Source organism: Genypterus blacodes, unplaced genomic scaffold (assembly GCF_046128005.1).
Source record: "Genypterus blacodes isolate CSIRO-AG114 ecotype Tasmania unplaced genomic scaffold, CSIRO-AGI_Gbla_v1 ptg000319l_1, whole genome shotgun sequence".
NCBI lineage: Eukaryota > Metazoa > Chordata > Actinopteri > Ophidiiformes > Ophidiidae > Genypterus > Genypterus blacodes.
This window is the reverse complement of record NW_027467106.1, coordinates 27,501-42,500: the sequence shown is the minus strand read 5'-3', so window position 1 is coordinate 42,500 and position 15,000 is coordinate 27,501. Positions and strand designations below refer to the sequence as shown.

General features: G+C 49.7%; 2 protein-coding genes across 2 annotated transcripts in view; one reads left to right on the top strand and one right to left on the bottom strand.

Annotated features, from left to right (window-relative positions):
* Positions 1 to 3,595: 3,595 nt before the first annotated feature.
* On the bottom strand, positions 3,596 to 13,492 carry LOC142988327 (suppressor of tumorigenicity 14 protein homolog). Its single transcript, XM_076137458.1, has 19 exons — positions 12,805 to 13,492; positions 12,492 to 12,654; positions 11,405 to 11,535; positions 11,149 to 11,219; positions 10,872 to 11,068; positions 10,717 to 10,752; positions 10,382 to 10,610; positions 9,824 to 9,960; positions 9,634 to 9,731; positions 9,302 to 9,411; positions 9,000 to 9,133; positions 8,803 to 8,907; positions 8,526 to 8,633; positions 8,229 to 8,345; positions 6,094 to 6,216; positions 5,682 to 5,865; positions 5,321 to 5,592; positions 4,962 to 5,098; positions 3,596 to 4,858 (listed from the first exon to the last, which is right to left on the bottom strand). The coding sequence occupies exons 1-19, from the start codon at positions 12,844 to 12,846 to the stop codon at positions 4,697 to 4,699; spliced, it is 2,556 nt and encodes an 851-aa protein (XP_075993573.1). The 5' UTR covers positions 12,847 to 13,492; the 3' UTR covers positions 3,596 to 4,696.
* A 1,112-nt stretch (positions 13,493 to 14,604) lies between these two features.
* The window catches only part of LOC142988328 (ADP-ribosylation factor-like protein 8A), a 4,371-nt gene continuing 3,975 nt past the window's right edge, over positions 14,605 to 15,000 (top strand). The window contains exon 1 of the mRNA XM_076137459.1: positions 14,605 to 15,000. Within this exon, the coding sequence (XP_075993574.1) occupies positions 14,878 to 15,000 (123 nt within the window). The 5' untranslated portion in view covers positions 14,605 to 14,877.

Sequence of the window (15,000 nt, the reverse complement as noted above, 5' to 3'; positions counted from 1 at the left end):
CAGGGTCGGATCAACCTTCAGGTTTTTGTACGTGGGTTCAGCTGAAGTACAGAAGACTGAACCAACGATGTCAGAACAAACCAAACTGAACCGAAGCAGACAGAGCGGACGGGTCAGAACAGAAACCTGGACTCTGAGCTGGACTGGAACTGGCCCGCTGGCTCAGTGGAGCATTGAACAATAGTCAGTCGAACGCCTTTTACTTTTCAAAATATGCAACAACTATGACAAGAAGCAGGAAGAAAGGCATCAAAAAACAACAACAATAACATAAAACCACACAAATAAAATGCAACACAATGAGTCACAAGATCAACATATAACTGCTACAGGTCCAAACAGAACCACCACGCCAGAACCTCCTCAGTGCTGAGTCCTGTTTATCCACTGACACAACACAACACAACAACACAACACCACACAACAGAAGGGAGTGGTCCAGTCTGACAGAATCCATGTAAACATGTCTCCAGGTGGTGGCGCTGTGGAGTCTCAGGTTGAGATTCTTCTACATTTGATCTCACCATGGCAAACAGGAAGGAGAGTTTGCGTCTGAAGTAGAGGGCTTTTATTTTGAAAGGTGGGCCAGGCAAGTTTATTTGTGCAGCAGACAAAATAATGTATTTAAAGCAGAAAAAGCCAAAACAGGAAGTTGGTTTGTGTTTGTTAGTGGGGATCAAACCCTGGGGCCCAGCCCGGGTTAGGACCGCTCCTGACTCAGCTTGGGCTTCAGGTAAAGGAGAAAGAGAAAAGGTTTAGTCTCTACAACGCCACCGCCTGGAGGACAAACACTGACAACCTTTAGTTCATGTTGCAGAGTGTGGATCAGAGCCGGCGCCCCCTTCAGGCAGCGTGCACGTCCTTAGATCACATGATGGCCCAGATTCGTGTCAATCATCCAAAGTGAGCATGAGTGCGTGACAGACATGACGTACATACTGTAACATATTTTGTATCATAAATGTTCACCTGCATCCTCCGATCCAAAGCTCGACTTCGAGGAGCGAGCGTGGCGGCGCTGGCGTGCATGAGCCTCGTGCAGTAGATTAGAAGCTGCTGAGCGTAGGAACCAAACTCATATCAGAGAAGAAGAAACGCACAAATCATCCTTCCATCGTTTGCATGATGTTTTCTTTCTCTCCTCGCCACTGCATCCTCCAACCCCTGACCCCTGACCCTTGACCAGTGTTTGCACCACCTTAGAAATAAACAGATTATATTACTTAAATATGGATTTCAGAAATGAAAATAAAAAATCATTCAGGCATGTGTGTGTGTGTGTGGGTGGGTGGTTGTGTGTGTGTGTGTGTGTGTGTGTGGTATGATGAGCAGTCACACATATGCATGATACCGTTGTAGGTATTTTTGCTGTTTTCTCCTGATTGAAGGTAAATGAGACTGAAGCAGTGTGATGGGTTAAGATTAATGGGTTAGATGAAATGAAATCAGTTTGATGACTGCGTTGACCTTCTCTGTTGTTTACACTCCTCTCCTCTCTTCCTCTCTGCTGTTTCGCCCTAAAATGTTTCAAACCTGGAAATATTGGCAATAAAGTTTGAAAGGAAAACGGAAAACATTTCAATAATTATGAAAAATGTACAGGTTTGGAAATCACAGAAAAAGATGAGAAAAAAGAAAAGATGATAGGATCCCCCAACCTCATTGCTGCCAATCCTTTGGTTTCATTTTTGTGGTGGGCAGAGCCACAGATTTTGAGTGAATCCAGAAATCTAAGCTTTACATTTTAGTTATGATTAAATATGTTTACTACTTAAGCCCAGAGGTAAAAGTATGACTGTCACTCTGTCCACACATTTATTGTTCTGTTGAGCTAATTCTGCCAGTCAGCATCTCACATAATACCTAGTCTCTCAGCTGAGCTGGGTTAGAACATTCTGAGTGAAGATGGTTCAGTCAGCAGAAGCTAAACATTACTACTACTCTCCAAACATGTATTAGTGTCTAACTTCAGCTCAGTGTGACCTTTGGCCTTTCCTGGGGAAGTTCAGCTGGTTTCTAGCAGCAGGGGACAGCAGAGAGGGACTGGATTAGGACCAACTCAGTTCAGGTCTTTATCAGTGTGTATGTGTAGCCATCATTCCACCTCCAGCTCCACCGCTGAAGTGGTTGAACTCTTTGGTCTTTTGTTTTGGTTTCATAACTAAATGTGTCATTGAGCTGAAAGTGTGACCTTCACCTGTGACCTTCACCTTCATCAGCAGCTGATGGTGTCGCAGCTGATTGTTCATTCCATCCATTTGAGACAAAAGCATGGAAATGTTTCAGGTCCATCCGTTTGGGGGGGGGGGGGGGAGAAAACAGCTTTAAAGCACAGAGGTGTATATTCCATTCCACTATTAAAGACAAACAGAAACCAGAATGATGTCGTCTGTGTCACTGTCAGCTGATTGGCCCCGCCCTTCTTCATAAACCTTCCTTCAGTTAGCAAACAAGAGAGAACCTAAGAGTCTGGAGATCACGGTTTTGTTAGCTAGCTGTCACTTGGCTAGTCCCTCTTCATCCCATAATACTTCAAACATTGACTCGTGTCTCCAGGAAGTTGAGCTCAGTTTCCACTGCCTGTGATCTACGTGTTGCATCATGAGACGCAGCTTTACCATTGAATGACAGGCGGTGTGTGAGGAAAAGTATTTAGTATCAACAACATAACCAAGGCCCACATGTGATGGATGAGACCAGAGCGTGAGGAAACGCCCCCGAAGACGCCGCCTGTTAGAGCCACGTGCAAAGAAACAGGTTGAAATGATGAAGGAAGCTGAAAGACGAGGAGAAGAAGAACGGATCCATTCTCTAGAATTTGAGTTGAAGACTTGTCAGTCACAGATTTGTTGTGTTTGTTGTCCTGGTATGGATGAGGCCCGGCGTGTCTGCGGCCTCCATGGTACCTGATGGCACCTGATGCTTCCTCACCATGACTGATGACGGCTTCTTCCACAATCTGACAACCCAGGTGGAGAGGAGCAGGAAGCTCAGGCCAGCAAGCGGCGCTGTGTCCAAGGTGACTTCTCTGTGTCTGTCTCACGACCTTCATCTCCTCCTCATACAGACGCTGTCTTCCTCTGCATTTTGTTCCACAGACACCAGGAGGAAACCACCAACCAAGAGGCCCCGGCCTGTAAGCGTTCATCCATCATGGCTGAGCCTGAGCATACATTTAGCTCTATCTTAGCCTTAGTTGGTCAGCAGTGTGTTGTTGGAATGTTTCTCTCTCAGATGAAACATTGACCTGCAGGCTTCAGCTCCTTTCTCCTCCTCCTCCATTCACGCTGTCATGCTTCTGCTGCTGCAGCCTCGTCCTCACTCAGTGTGCAGATGACTCAGCGCTCTGGCAGTCGGATCATCAAACCTGTCTGTCAGGTTTCTGTGCCGTCAGTCTCATGTTTGGTATCTGGTTCACACCCTGAGAAAGCAGAAGGTAGACTACAGGAAGCAGAATATAGACCCTAAAATCTCAACCATTGGCTTGGTAATCTTTATTTAAACTCTAATTTGATCTTTAAATAAAAGGATTGAACAAAGTGACGATGTCATCTTTAATAAGCTAAAGAAGTCAACAGTCAAGATGAACTTCCTGTCACCAAACCTTTATGGAATCTAGTGAAGTGGAATTCAGAGGAAACTGCACAAATAAATACATGAAGAAGAAACATGAGAGAAAATGTAGAAAAACATTTAAAACCAGGAAGTGAAACAAAGTACAACTAAATAACTTCATTTATGTTAAACGTTTCTCCTGTAAACGCTCCAGTGGCGTCCTGAACACCCTGATCCCCCCATTGGTCTGTAGAGTCTTTAGGGTCTTGTTCTGCTGGCTCTTGGAGGCAGTGGGGGTCCCTGAGACCTGAGACCTCCTCTGTCTGAGGCATCTGGACCTGAACATGGTGGCGTTCTGAACCCTCAGATGTCCCTTTAATCCCTGAGATCGTCACTAACCACACACAAACATTACACAAACAACATGCTATCAGGCTAACATGTAGCATTTTAGGCTAAGGGGAGACACATTCTCAACTCTGTGTTAACTGCTTTATACATTAGCTAACACAGTGGGAGGAGCTACTGCAGGGGGGGCGTGGCACGAGATCGGAAGAGAGGCGATATGAAGAAGGACCCCCCCCCCATCAGCCGACCCGTATTGGTTTATGTTATTATTATTATTATTATTATTATAGAGAGAAATATGGGGGGGAAAGTTCTGATCTATAAAGGGGGGCCCTGCAGAAAAAGTTTGGGAACCACTGAGCTAACATGTTAGCATGCATACACATGACATGTAGTTGTGTAAACATAGCAACATTAGCAGCTTAGCATTTCCACCTGTTTGTTCTGTGGGAAAAACATAAAATCGTCTGATTGGCTGCAAACAAATTCACATAAAATATGCAAATGAGAAAGCTTTGGTGTGTGTGTGTGTGTGTTTGTGTTTGTGTGTTTGTGTGTTTGTGTGATGTGTGTGATGTGTGTGATGTGTGTCTGAGTGTATGTGAGTGTGTGTGTGTGTGTGTGTGTGTTTGTGTGTGTTTGTGTGATGTGTGTGATGTGTGTCTGAGTGTATGTGAGTGTGTGTGTGTGTGTTTGTGTGATGTGTGTGATGTGTGTCTGAGTGTATGTGAGTGTGTATGTGAGTGTGTGTGTGTCTGAGTGTATGTGAGTGTGTGTGTGTGTGTCTCTGCTGCTACACTTTGCTGTTCTCTTTGATCCAGCTGTTGTATTCTGTGATCCGGGTGTAAACGCCCGGTTTGTTCCTGCGAGCGCAGCCGTCGCCCCAGCTGACCACGCCCGCCAGGAAGACACGCCCACCAGAACCTGTGACGGACAGCGGCCCACCAGAGTCGCCCTGTGGGTGTGGCAGAGAGGACAGAGTGGCCAAAGCTGTACAGAGACTTCATCATCCTCATCATCATCATCATGATCCTGAACACGCTTGTGACGTGTGGTACCTGACAGGCGTCCACGCCCCCTTTCAGCATGCCGGCACACAGCATGTGATCTGTGATCTGCTGATCCATCAGATTGTTACACACCGTGCTGTTAATGATCCGGACCTTCGCCTTCTGCAGGACGCTCGCCACCACGCCTGAGACACACACACACACACGTTATACATGAGCCACCAGCAGAGGGGGCACACACACACACACACACACACACACACACACACACACACACACACACACACACACACACACACACACACACACACACACACACACACACACACACACACACACACACACACACACACACACACACACACACACACACACACACACACACACACACACACACACACACACACCTCCCTCTCTGGTGGTCCCCCAGCCGGTGATCCAGGCCTCCTGGCCTGCAGGGAAGCTGTGTGTGTGTGTTGGCAGACAGATGGGCCAGATGTTCTGGTTGAGGCTCACATCTGTCTCCAGCTCCATCAGCGCCACATCGTTGTCGTAGGTGAGCGGCTTGTAGGCCGGGTGAGCGATGATCCTCTTCACCTTCCTCTTCACCGTCCACTGGTCCGTCTTGCTCTGCGTGTGCAGACCCAGCATGGCCTCCCATTGGTTGGCCTGGGAGTATCTGTAGGGTCAGAGGTCACATGTGCATCTACTTCCTTCTCTGAGTCTGAAAGGACGCAGTGAAGATGGGGCAGTGGGCGGGGCTCCTACCTGTTCAGGCCCACGTCTTGGACGCAGTGGGCGGCGGTCAGCAGCCAGCGGCGGCTCAACACGGAGGCTCCACACACATGACCTTTGCCCCTAACGTGAAGACTGACCTGCCAAGGCCACTCCCCCTCCCTCGACACCTGGCCGCCCACAATACGAGAGCTGCGGTACGGCCTTATCCCACACTCTGAACACACACACACACACACACACACACACACACACACACACACACACACACACACATATGTTGACCTCTGGAGCCTGAACAGCATTTCCTGCACACTGAGACACTTCACACACATTTATTTGACTTAAAAGTGGAAATGTAAATTTAAAGCTTAAATGTAATGGAAATGTGTGTGTGTGTGTGTGTGTGTGTGTGTGTGTGTGTGTGTGTGTGTGTGTGTGTTACCACAGTTGTCCTCGTCTGACCCGTCCTCACAGTCCTGCTCTCCGTCACACTCTGGGTTGAGTTTGCTGATGCAGCGTTGGTTCTTGCAGCGATATGTGGAGGCTGAGCACTGAAGGGCCAGAGCTGAGGGGACACACACAGAGACACACACTCAGGGACACACACAGGGACACACACAGGTACACAGTCAGGTACACACACAGGGACACACACAGATACACAGTCAGGTACACACACAGGTACACACACAGGGACACACACAGATACACAGTCAGGTACACACACAGGTACACACACAGGTACACACACAGGGACACACACAGGTACACACACAGGGACACACACAGGAACACAGTCAGGTACACACACAGGTACACACACAGGGACACACACAGGTACACACACAGGGACACACACAGGTACACACACAGGTACACACACAGGGACACACACAGGGACACACACAGGTACACACACAGGTACACAGTCAGGTACACACACAGGGACACACACAGGTACACACACAGGGACACACACAGGTACACAGTCAGGTACACACACAGGGACACACACAGGTACACACACAGGGACACACACAGGTACACACACAGGTACACACACAGGGACACAGTCAGGTACACACACAGGTACACACACAGGTACACACACAGGTACACAGTCAGGTACACACACAGGTACACACACAGGGACACACACAGGTACACACACAGGGACACACACAGGGACACAGTCAGGTACACACACAGGGACACACACAGGTACACAGTCAGGTACACACACAGGGACACACACAGGTACACAGTCAGGTACACACACAGGGACACACACAGGTACACACACAGGGACACACACAGGTACACACACAGGTACACACACAGGGACACACACAGGTACACAGTCAGGTACACACACAGGGACACACACAGGTACACAGTCAGGTACACACACAGGGACACACACAGGTACACACACAGGTACACACACAGGGACACAGTCAGGTACACACACAGGGACACAGTCAGGTACACACACAGGTACACACACAGGTACACACACACAGGTACACACACAGGTACACACACAGGTACACAGTCAGGTACACACACAGGGACACACACAGGTACACACACAGGTACACACACAGGGACACACACAGGGACACAGTCAGGTACACACACAGGGACACACACAGGTACAGAGTCAGGTACACACACAGGTACACAGTCAGGTACACACACAGGGACACAGTCAGGTACACACACAGGGACACACACAGGTACACAGTCAGGTACACACACAGGTACACACACAGGTACACACACACAGATACACACACAGGGACACACACAGGGACACAGTCAGGTACACACACAGGGACACAGTCAGGTACACACACAGGGACACACACAGGTACACACACAGGGACACAGTCAGGTACACACACAGGTACACACACAGGTACACACACACAGGTACACACACAGGTACACACACAGGTACACAGTCAGGTACACACACAGGGACACACACAGGTACACACACAGGTACACACACAGGGACACACACAGGGACACAGTCAGGTACACACACAGGGACACACACAGGTACACAGTCAGGTACACACACAGGGACACAGTCAGGTACACACACAGGGACACACACAGGTACACAGTCAGGTACACACACAGGTACACACACAGGTACACACACACAGATACACACACAGGGACACACACAGGGACACAGTCAGGTACACACACAGGTACACACACACAGGTACACACACAGGGACACACACAGGTACACACACAGGTACACACACAGGGACACACACAGGTACACACACAGGGACACACACAGGGACACAGTCAGGTACACAGTCAGGTACACACACAGGTACACACACACAGGTACACACACAGGGACACACACAGGTACACACACAGGGACACACACAGGGACACACACAGACACACACACAGACACACACACAGACACACAGTCAGGTACACACACAGGTACACACACAGGTACACACACAGGTACACACACACAGACACACACACAGGTACACAGTGTGACAGCAGAGAGACGTTCTTTATGAACTTCCTCACCTTTCTTACAGTCGACCTCATCAGATCGGTCGGAGCAGTCGTCTCGGCCGTCACACCTCAGGCTCTCTGACACACACACTGAGTTTCTGCACTCAAACTCCCCCAGCTTACATTTCCCTACAAACACAGCAGCGGATCAATGATCAGCTTCATTGATGAGCAGAGACATGACATCAGGATGTAAAGGAGGCGGAGCCAAGAAAACAAACAAACTCAACAAGTCAATCAAGCTGTCTCAACAAGTCTGAGCGAGTGTGAGAGCAGAGTGTGTGTGTGTGTGTGTGTGTGTTCACTCACTGCAGTCCTCTTCGTCTGTGTTGTCTCCACAGTCATCGACTCCGTCGCACTGCCAGAACTTTGGTTTACATCGAAGGTTTTTACATCTCAACTGTGACGCCTCGCACTCTGCACACACACACACACACACAGCAGGTTAGTATGTGCGTGTGTGTGTGTGTGTGTGTGTGTGTGTGTGTGTGTGTGTGTGTGTGTGTGTGTGTGCGTGTGTGTGCGCGTGTGTGTATGTGTGTGTGTGTGTGTGTGTGTGTGTGTGTGTGTGTGTGTGTGTCCTCACCACAGTTGGCCTCGTCGCTGGCGTCCCCACAGTCGTCCCAGCCGTTACACTGCAGAGTTTTATTGAGGCACAGATTGTCGGAGCACCTGAACCTTCCAGGACACGCTGACCAATCAGGTGAGAGGAAACATAAATGAATCATTAAACACCTTGACATGATGACTTGTAGGTCAGGTGTGTGTTCTGGTTGATCTTACGGTCTGTAGGGACGAAGGCCTGGTACTCTGCAGTGAAGCCCTGATCAACGTGGGAGGAGTCAGAGTGAAACGTGACGGACACCTTGTTGCTCGAGCTGGAGACAACGGTGCTGTCAGGTTTACTGCCACACAGCCTGCGCGCACACACACACACACACACACACACACACACACACACACATACACACACACACACACACACACACACACACACACACACACACACACACACACACACACACACACTCTGGTTTCTGTCCCGGCATCACTTGAACGCAGCCTGATAAGCGGAGTGCACTGACCTTTGACCTCCGATGTCCACGTAATCCTTCCCACAGACTTCACTCTTCTGTCCCGGCTCAGACAGGAAGAAGTTGGTGAAGTGAAACTTCACAAAGTTTCCCTCAGGGACCTCACAGACACACAATCAATCACTGAACACTCCTACACACACAGCTTCTGACCCATCACAAACACAAACCCTAACCTTCATCTCATGGAGCTGAAATAGTTTTCTAGTCAAACAGGTCAGGAGTTCATGATGACACATTTACATCAGAAGATGTTTCTATAAGTGAGTAACACTCATGTGTCACTCAGCAGGGGTTAAAGGTCACAGCAGATGTTTCCTCACCTGGATCTCCCACACACAGGTGACCTGTGGAGGATAGTTGGAGGGGAAGAACGGCGAGGAGAAGGAACCTGACGGGCCTGACAGTTTACCGCCACAGTCTAAACAACCAGACAGGAAACACATTCAGGTTACTTCCTCCCTGCTTCCTCTTTCTGAGGTCATAATGAGGTCATTTCACTCAGTCTCATACTGGGCGTGGTCACAGGGATCTGAGAGTACTGAGCTCTGAATCCAGGGAAGTTCCTCTCCTCACTGGTGACCAGAGTGAGCAGCATGACGCCTCCAGAGGACAGGAAGGACAGAGAGTCCTGAGGGAAGCCACACTGTCTGCAGAGAGACGGGGACAAGGGGACAACACATGGAGGACAGAGGTGAGACAGACAGGCAGGCAGACAGGCAGAGAGAGAGACAGACAGACAAGCACACAGGCAGAGAGACAAACAGGCACACAGGCAGAGAGACAGACAGGCTGGCAGAGAGACAGACAGACAAGCACACAGGCAGAGAGACAGACAGGCAGAGAGACAGACAGGCTGGCAGAGAGACAGACAGACAGACAGACAGACAGACAGGCAGGCAGGCAGGCAGGCAGGCAGGCAGGCAGGCAGGCAGACAGGTCTTGTGTTTCCTCTCTGCATGCTGTTCTTCTGCAGATCCCAAAGAAAATCAACTTTGCTCCAAGCATCAGAATGAAGGCCAGAGGAAACAGATTAGATGTGTTCAGCTGAGATTGTAGTTCCTGTCTCACTCTTTCATGAGGCGATCCTCCATGGGGACCAGGGAGTCGTAGATCCTGATGAAGTCCTGCTGACAGTCGTCCTCCAGGATCAGCGTGTCAAAGTTCAGACGCACGCGGTTCCCCGGGTCGGCCCGGAGACGCCACTGCAGGAAGGTGTTAGGGGGGTAGGAGGAGTCTGGGAAACCCGGAGACTGAACCAGGTCGGATTTATTGACGTGAATCGAAAAAGTCTTCTTGACTGAAAAACAACACATGAAGCTGAATCATGGACCTGATCAGGACTCGATGACCTGATCACGACTCGATGGCCTGATCGTGTGTTGAGATCAAAGAGAAGTTCTCACCAAACAGAGATGACCTCATCATGCGGGGATCTAAAGCTGTTCAGCAAAGAAATCAAAAGGTTTCATTTCAAAATGTTTGTGTTTCAGATGATGCAGGTTCAGGACCTGGACTCATGGAGCGGTGGTAGTGGTGGGGAAACATGAGGCTGGGGTACCTCCTGAGATGACATTGTTGATGTTCAGAGAGCCGCTTGGTCTCAGCAGCAGTCGTCCCTGTCGTCCCTGCTCGTCTTCTGCCGGCTGCTGCAGAGACGCCATGGCTTCTTCCACGGCGTCCGCCTGGTAGACGGGGACGTTGAAGTCCGACTGGTAATAAGCTACGACGCCGTCGCCGCCGCTGCCATCTGCTGGACTACAGCACAACATGCAGGTGAGACTTTGAGTCTGCTGGCATAGTGGAGGACCACAAAGGGTTAAATATGAAGGAGATACCTGAAGGTCTGGACTGAGGAGCCTGTGAAGTATTGAGACAACACCCAGTTCTTGGAGTAAATGAACTTCAGCTGAAAGAATAATATTATTTATCACTTTCTCCAGCTACAACAGTCAAATAAGCAACAAAGCTCAAAGTCTCTAAAGGTCAGGACCTTCAGACATCATCTAACATCACCACTCATCCCTCTGCAACCGGACCAGGAGTCACTGCCGGCAGACTGTGTGACCTCTGACCCGAGGTGTGACCTCTGACCTGATGTGTGACTCTGGAGGCCAACGCTTGGAATTGCAGAGTGTTTGGATCCTCATGAGCTTCCAGAAACTTCTGGTCAGAGATTCCCAAAGAACCGATGAAGAGCTTCTTCACTCTGACATCATTCCTCACTGAGGGAGAAGAGGGAGGGGGAGGGGGAGGACGAGGAGAGAATGAGACAGAGAGAGAGGCAGAGAGAGAGAGGCAGAGAGAGAAGGAGGGAGAGAGACACACAGAGAGAGAGGCAGAGAGAGAGAGAGAGGCAGAGAGAGAGAGAGGGGGAGAGAGAGACACACAGAGAGAGAGAGAGAGAGGCAGAGAGAGAGAGGCAGAGAGAGAGACACACAGAGAGAGAGAGGCAGAGAGAGACACACAGAGAGAGAGAGAGAGAGAGAGAGAGAGAGAGAGAGAGAGAGAGAGAGAGAGAGAGAGACACACAGAGAGAGAGAGGCAGAGAGAGACAGAGAGAGAGAGAGAGAGAGAGAGAGAGAGAGAGGGAGAGAGAGAGAGAGAGAGAGAGAGAGAGAGAGAGAGAGAGAGAGAGGAGAGAGAGAGAGAGAGAGAGAGAGAGAGAGAGAGACTTTGTTGGTGCTTCATATTGGTGTATTGATCACTTTGATCACTTTGATGTCTCAGCAGCTCTCTGTCATCTTGACTTTGTCACTAAGTTCACAGTTCCATTCTTCTGTTTGCTGGCTTGTTCCTGTGACAGTAAAGATGAATCTAATCTAATCTAATCTAATCTAATCTAATCTAATCTAATCTAATCTGGGATTAAGATGATTGATTTAATTGACTGAACTCAAAACAAATCTAAATTAGTTTACTGTGTAACCGCCACAACGTTTACTACACACACACACACACACACACTACACACTGTAGTGCAGTATGTGTGTAGTATGTGTGTGTGTACCCTCAGTATGATCAGCAGTGATGTGTCCTAATCTAAAGGATCAAACATCATCATGTTGTGGCACAAATCAGACTCCTGAGTCTTGAGGCAGAAGTGGAAGTGAAAGAAGAGGAGAAGAAGAAGAAGAAGAAGAACAAGGAACAAGGTGGCCCAACAGGAAACTCCTCTCACCATGGAAGTGCCACACCAGCAGCCCTGTGAGCAGAGCCACGCCCACCGCCGCCAGCAGCAGGCCGACGCCCATCCACACCCTCTTGCTCCGCCACGGCTTCTTCTCCAACCGCCTGCTGTCTGAGGCCGGCAGGAACTGCAGGGCGGAGTCCCAGTCTGGGTCCTTTAGGAGAGGAGACAAGGACAGGAGTGCAGAGAAGAGGAGACCAGGAGAGGTAACGAGGAGAGAGTTTAACACAAAGCAGGATGCTTCACCTCCATATTAAACCATAGGACTTGTGGTTTGTTGATGTCCTCGGGACCTCAGGCTCACCTGTCTGGGGACAGACGTGTGTCCAGAGTCCAGAGGGTCCATCTTCTCTCTTTCTCTGTAGCTCCCTCTCTCTCTGTTGCTCCCTCTCTCTCTGTTCCTCCCTCTTTCTGTGTTGCTCCCTCTCTCTCTCTCTCCCTCTGTCTGTCTGTCTCTCTCTTCCTCTCTGTCTCTCCCTCCCTCCCTCTCTCTCTGTCTCACTCTCTCTCTCTTTATAGGAGTTGATGGTAAATGTCTGCGTTCGTTTCCTTCCTTCCTTCTTTCTGTCTTTCTGTCTTTCTTTCTTTCTTTCTTTCTTTCCTTCCTTCCTTCCTTCCTTCTACCGGAGCCTCGCGCGGTCCGCGTCCATTCCGGTCCAACAGTTGCGCGCGCGTCACAACAAAGAGCAAAGCGGCGTCAGCGAGCGTCCGGCTGAGGAGCAGGTGTCTCCGTGTCCCTGTGTCTCCGTGTCCCTGTGTCTCCGTGTCCCCGTGTCTCGGCACAGGTGTCTCGGTGTCTCGGCACAGGTGTCTCGGTGTCTCGGCACAGGTGTCTCGGTGTCTCGGCACAGGTGTCTCGGCACAGGTGTCCCCGCGTCTCGGCACAGGTGTCTCGGTGTCTGGGCGGCTACTTGCTGAGACTTCGGGAGGTTCTGACGGTAAAAACAAACCGGAAACTCCGCGTGAGGCGACAGATGGAGTTTGGCGACAAGCAGGAAAAGTGGCGAGCGAGTTCAGACCGCAGTTGCCAAATCTCGCGAGAGTTTGTCTTCAGCACTTTGATGGTCTCCTGGTCAGACGAGCTTTGATCTCTGAACGTCTGAGTACACTAATGTAAATAAATCAACCTGTTAACACGGGTGTGTGTGTGTGTGTGTGTGCGTGTGTGTCTGTGTGTGTGTGAGTGTGTGATGGGCGTGTCTCCTTATCAGCACACATTCATATAAGTCAGGTTAAATGTATTCAGGATCCGTACATCTGGATCAGTAGGATCTGGATCAGTAGGATCTGGATCAGTAGGGTCTGGATCAGTAGGATCAGGATCTGGTGGTCCCTCAGTCCTCTTCAGATAGGAGCTCTGTGTCTCCAGGCAGAGCCGAGTGTCTAGCAGAGCTACAAACATCAACCAGCAGCATCATGGAGCTGAGATGATTCAGTGAAGGACAGACAGGCTGAATGGATCTGCATCCAGAACTGATCACTGGATTGATTATTGATCTACATTCAGATCTCCTGGACTCGTAAAGAAAGGTTAGGGTTCAGCTTACTATGGAGAACTACAAAGTCAAGAGGTCAGATTGAGATAAATGTTTGGCCTTGGTGAAGGTTTGAGCTCTGGGTGCATCCATGTGTTTGTCTAATTTGTTTGGGACATTTAGAATCGGATGCCATTGAAACGCGCACAGCGTTAAATGATATCCGCTTATATGAAGCTGACGGAGCAAAGATGAGTGTAGAGTTCCTGGTGAAACAGTGAAGTCACCTGCAGGGGCTTAATAGGCCAACAGGGGGCAGTGTGATATCAGACGGGCCGCTCTTCCATTCTGTGTTTCCTCTTTTCCCTGCTCTCTTCAACTTCCGGTCTCAGCCCCACCCAAACCGGAAAAGCAGCTGACAACTTTTGTTTATGAGTCAAGCAAACATCTCAAACCCCGTAAGAATGAGGTAATAACGATAGGGAAGGAGCATAATAATTCATAATTCTGCTAATAAAGTATATGAGCAGACATGTGATTGTTCTGATGTACACACATTACATATTTATGATACATTTTTAAGCTGTATTTGGAGTCTTGCAATTCCCAGTTTCCGGGTTTTATTGTGACAGGTCAAGCCGGAAGCAGTGCGGTTCATTTCCGCCGCTTGACGCGCTGTGTGAAGGTGGAGCAGTAAACAGCGGCGGAGCATAAATCAACCCGCGGACATTAGCACCGTAAACCCTGTTCTTCCTCCTCCTCCTCTTCGTCGCCGTGACAGAAGCGGAGCCCCGTCTGTCCGCCGCCGCTCGTCTTTGTCTCGGCGTCTGTCAGCGTCACTCCGCCGCTGTTAGCAGCTAGCGTACCGTAGCCTCGCAGCTAGCTTAGCGTTAGCCGTGAAGATGATCGCGCTGATCAACAAACTGCTGGATTGGTTCAAGGCTCTGTTCTGGAAGGAGGAGATGGAGCTCACCCTGGTGGGCCTGCAGTACTCCGGGAAGACCACCTTCGTCAACGTGATCGCG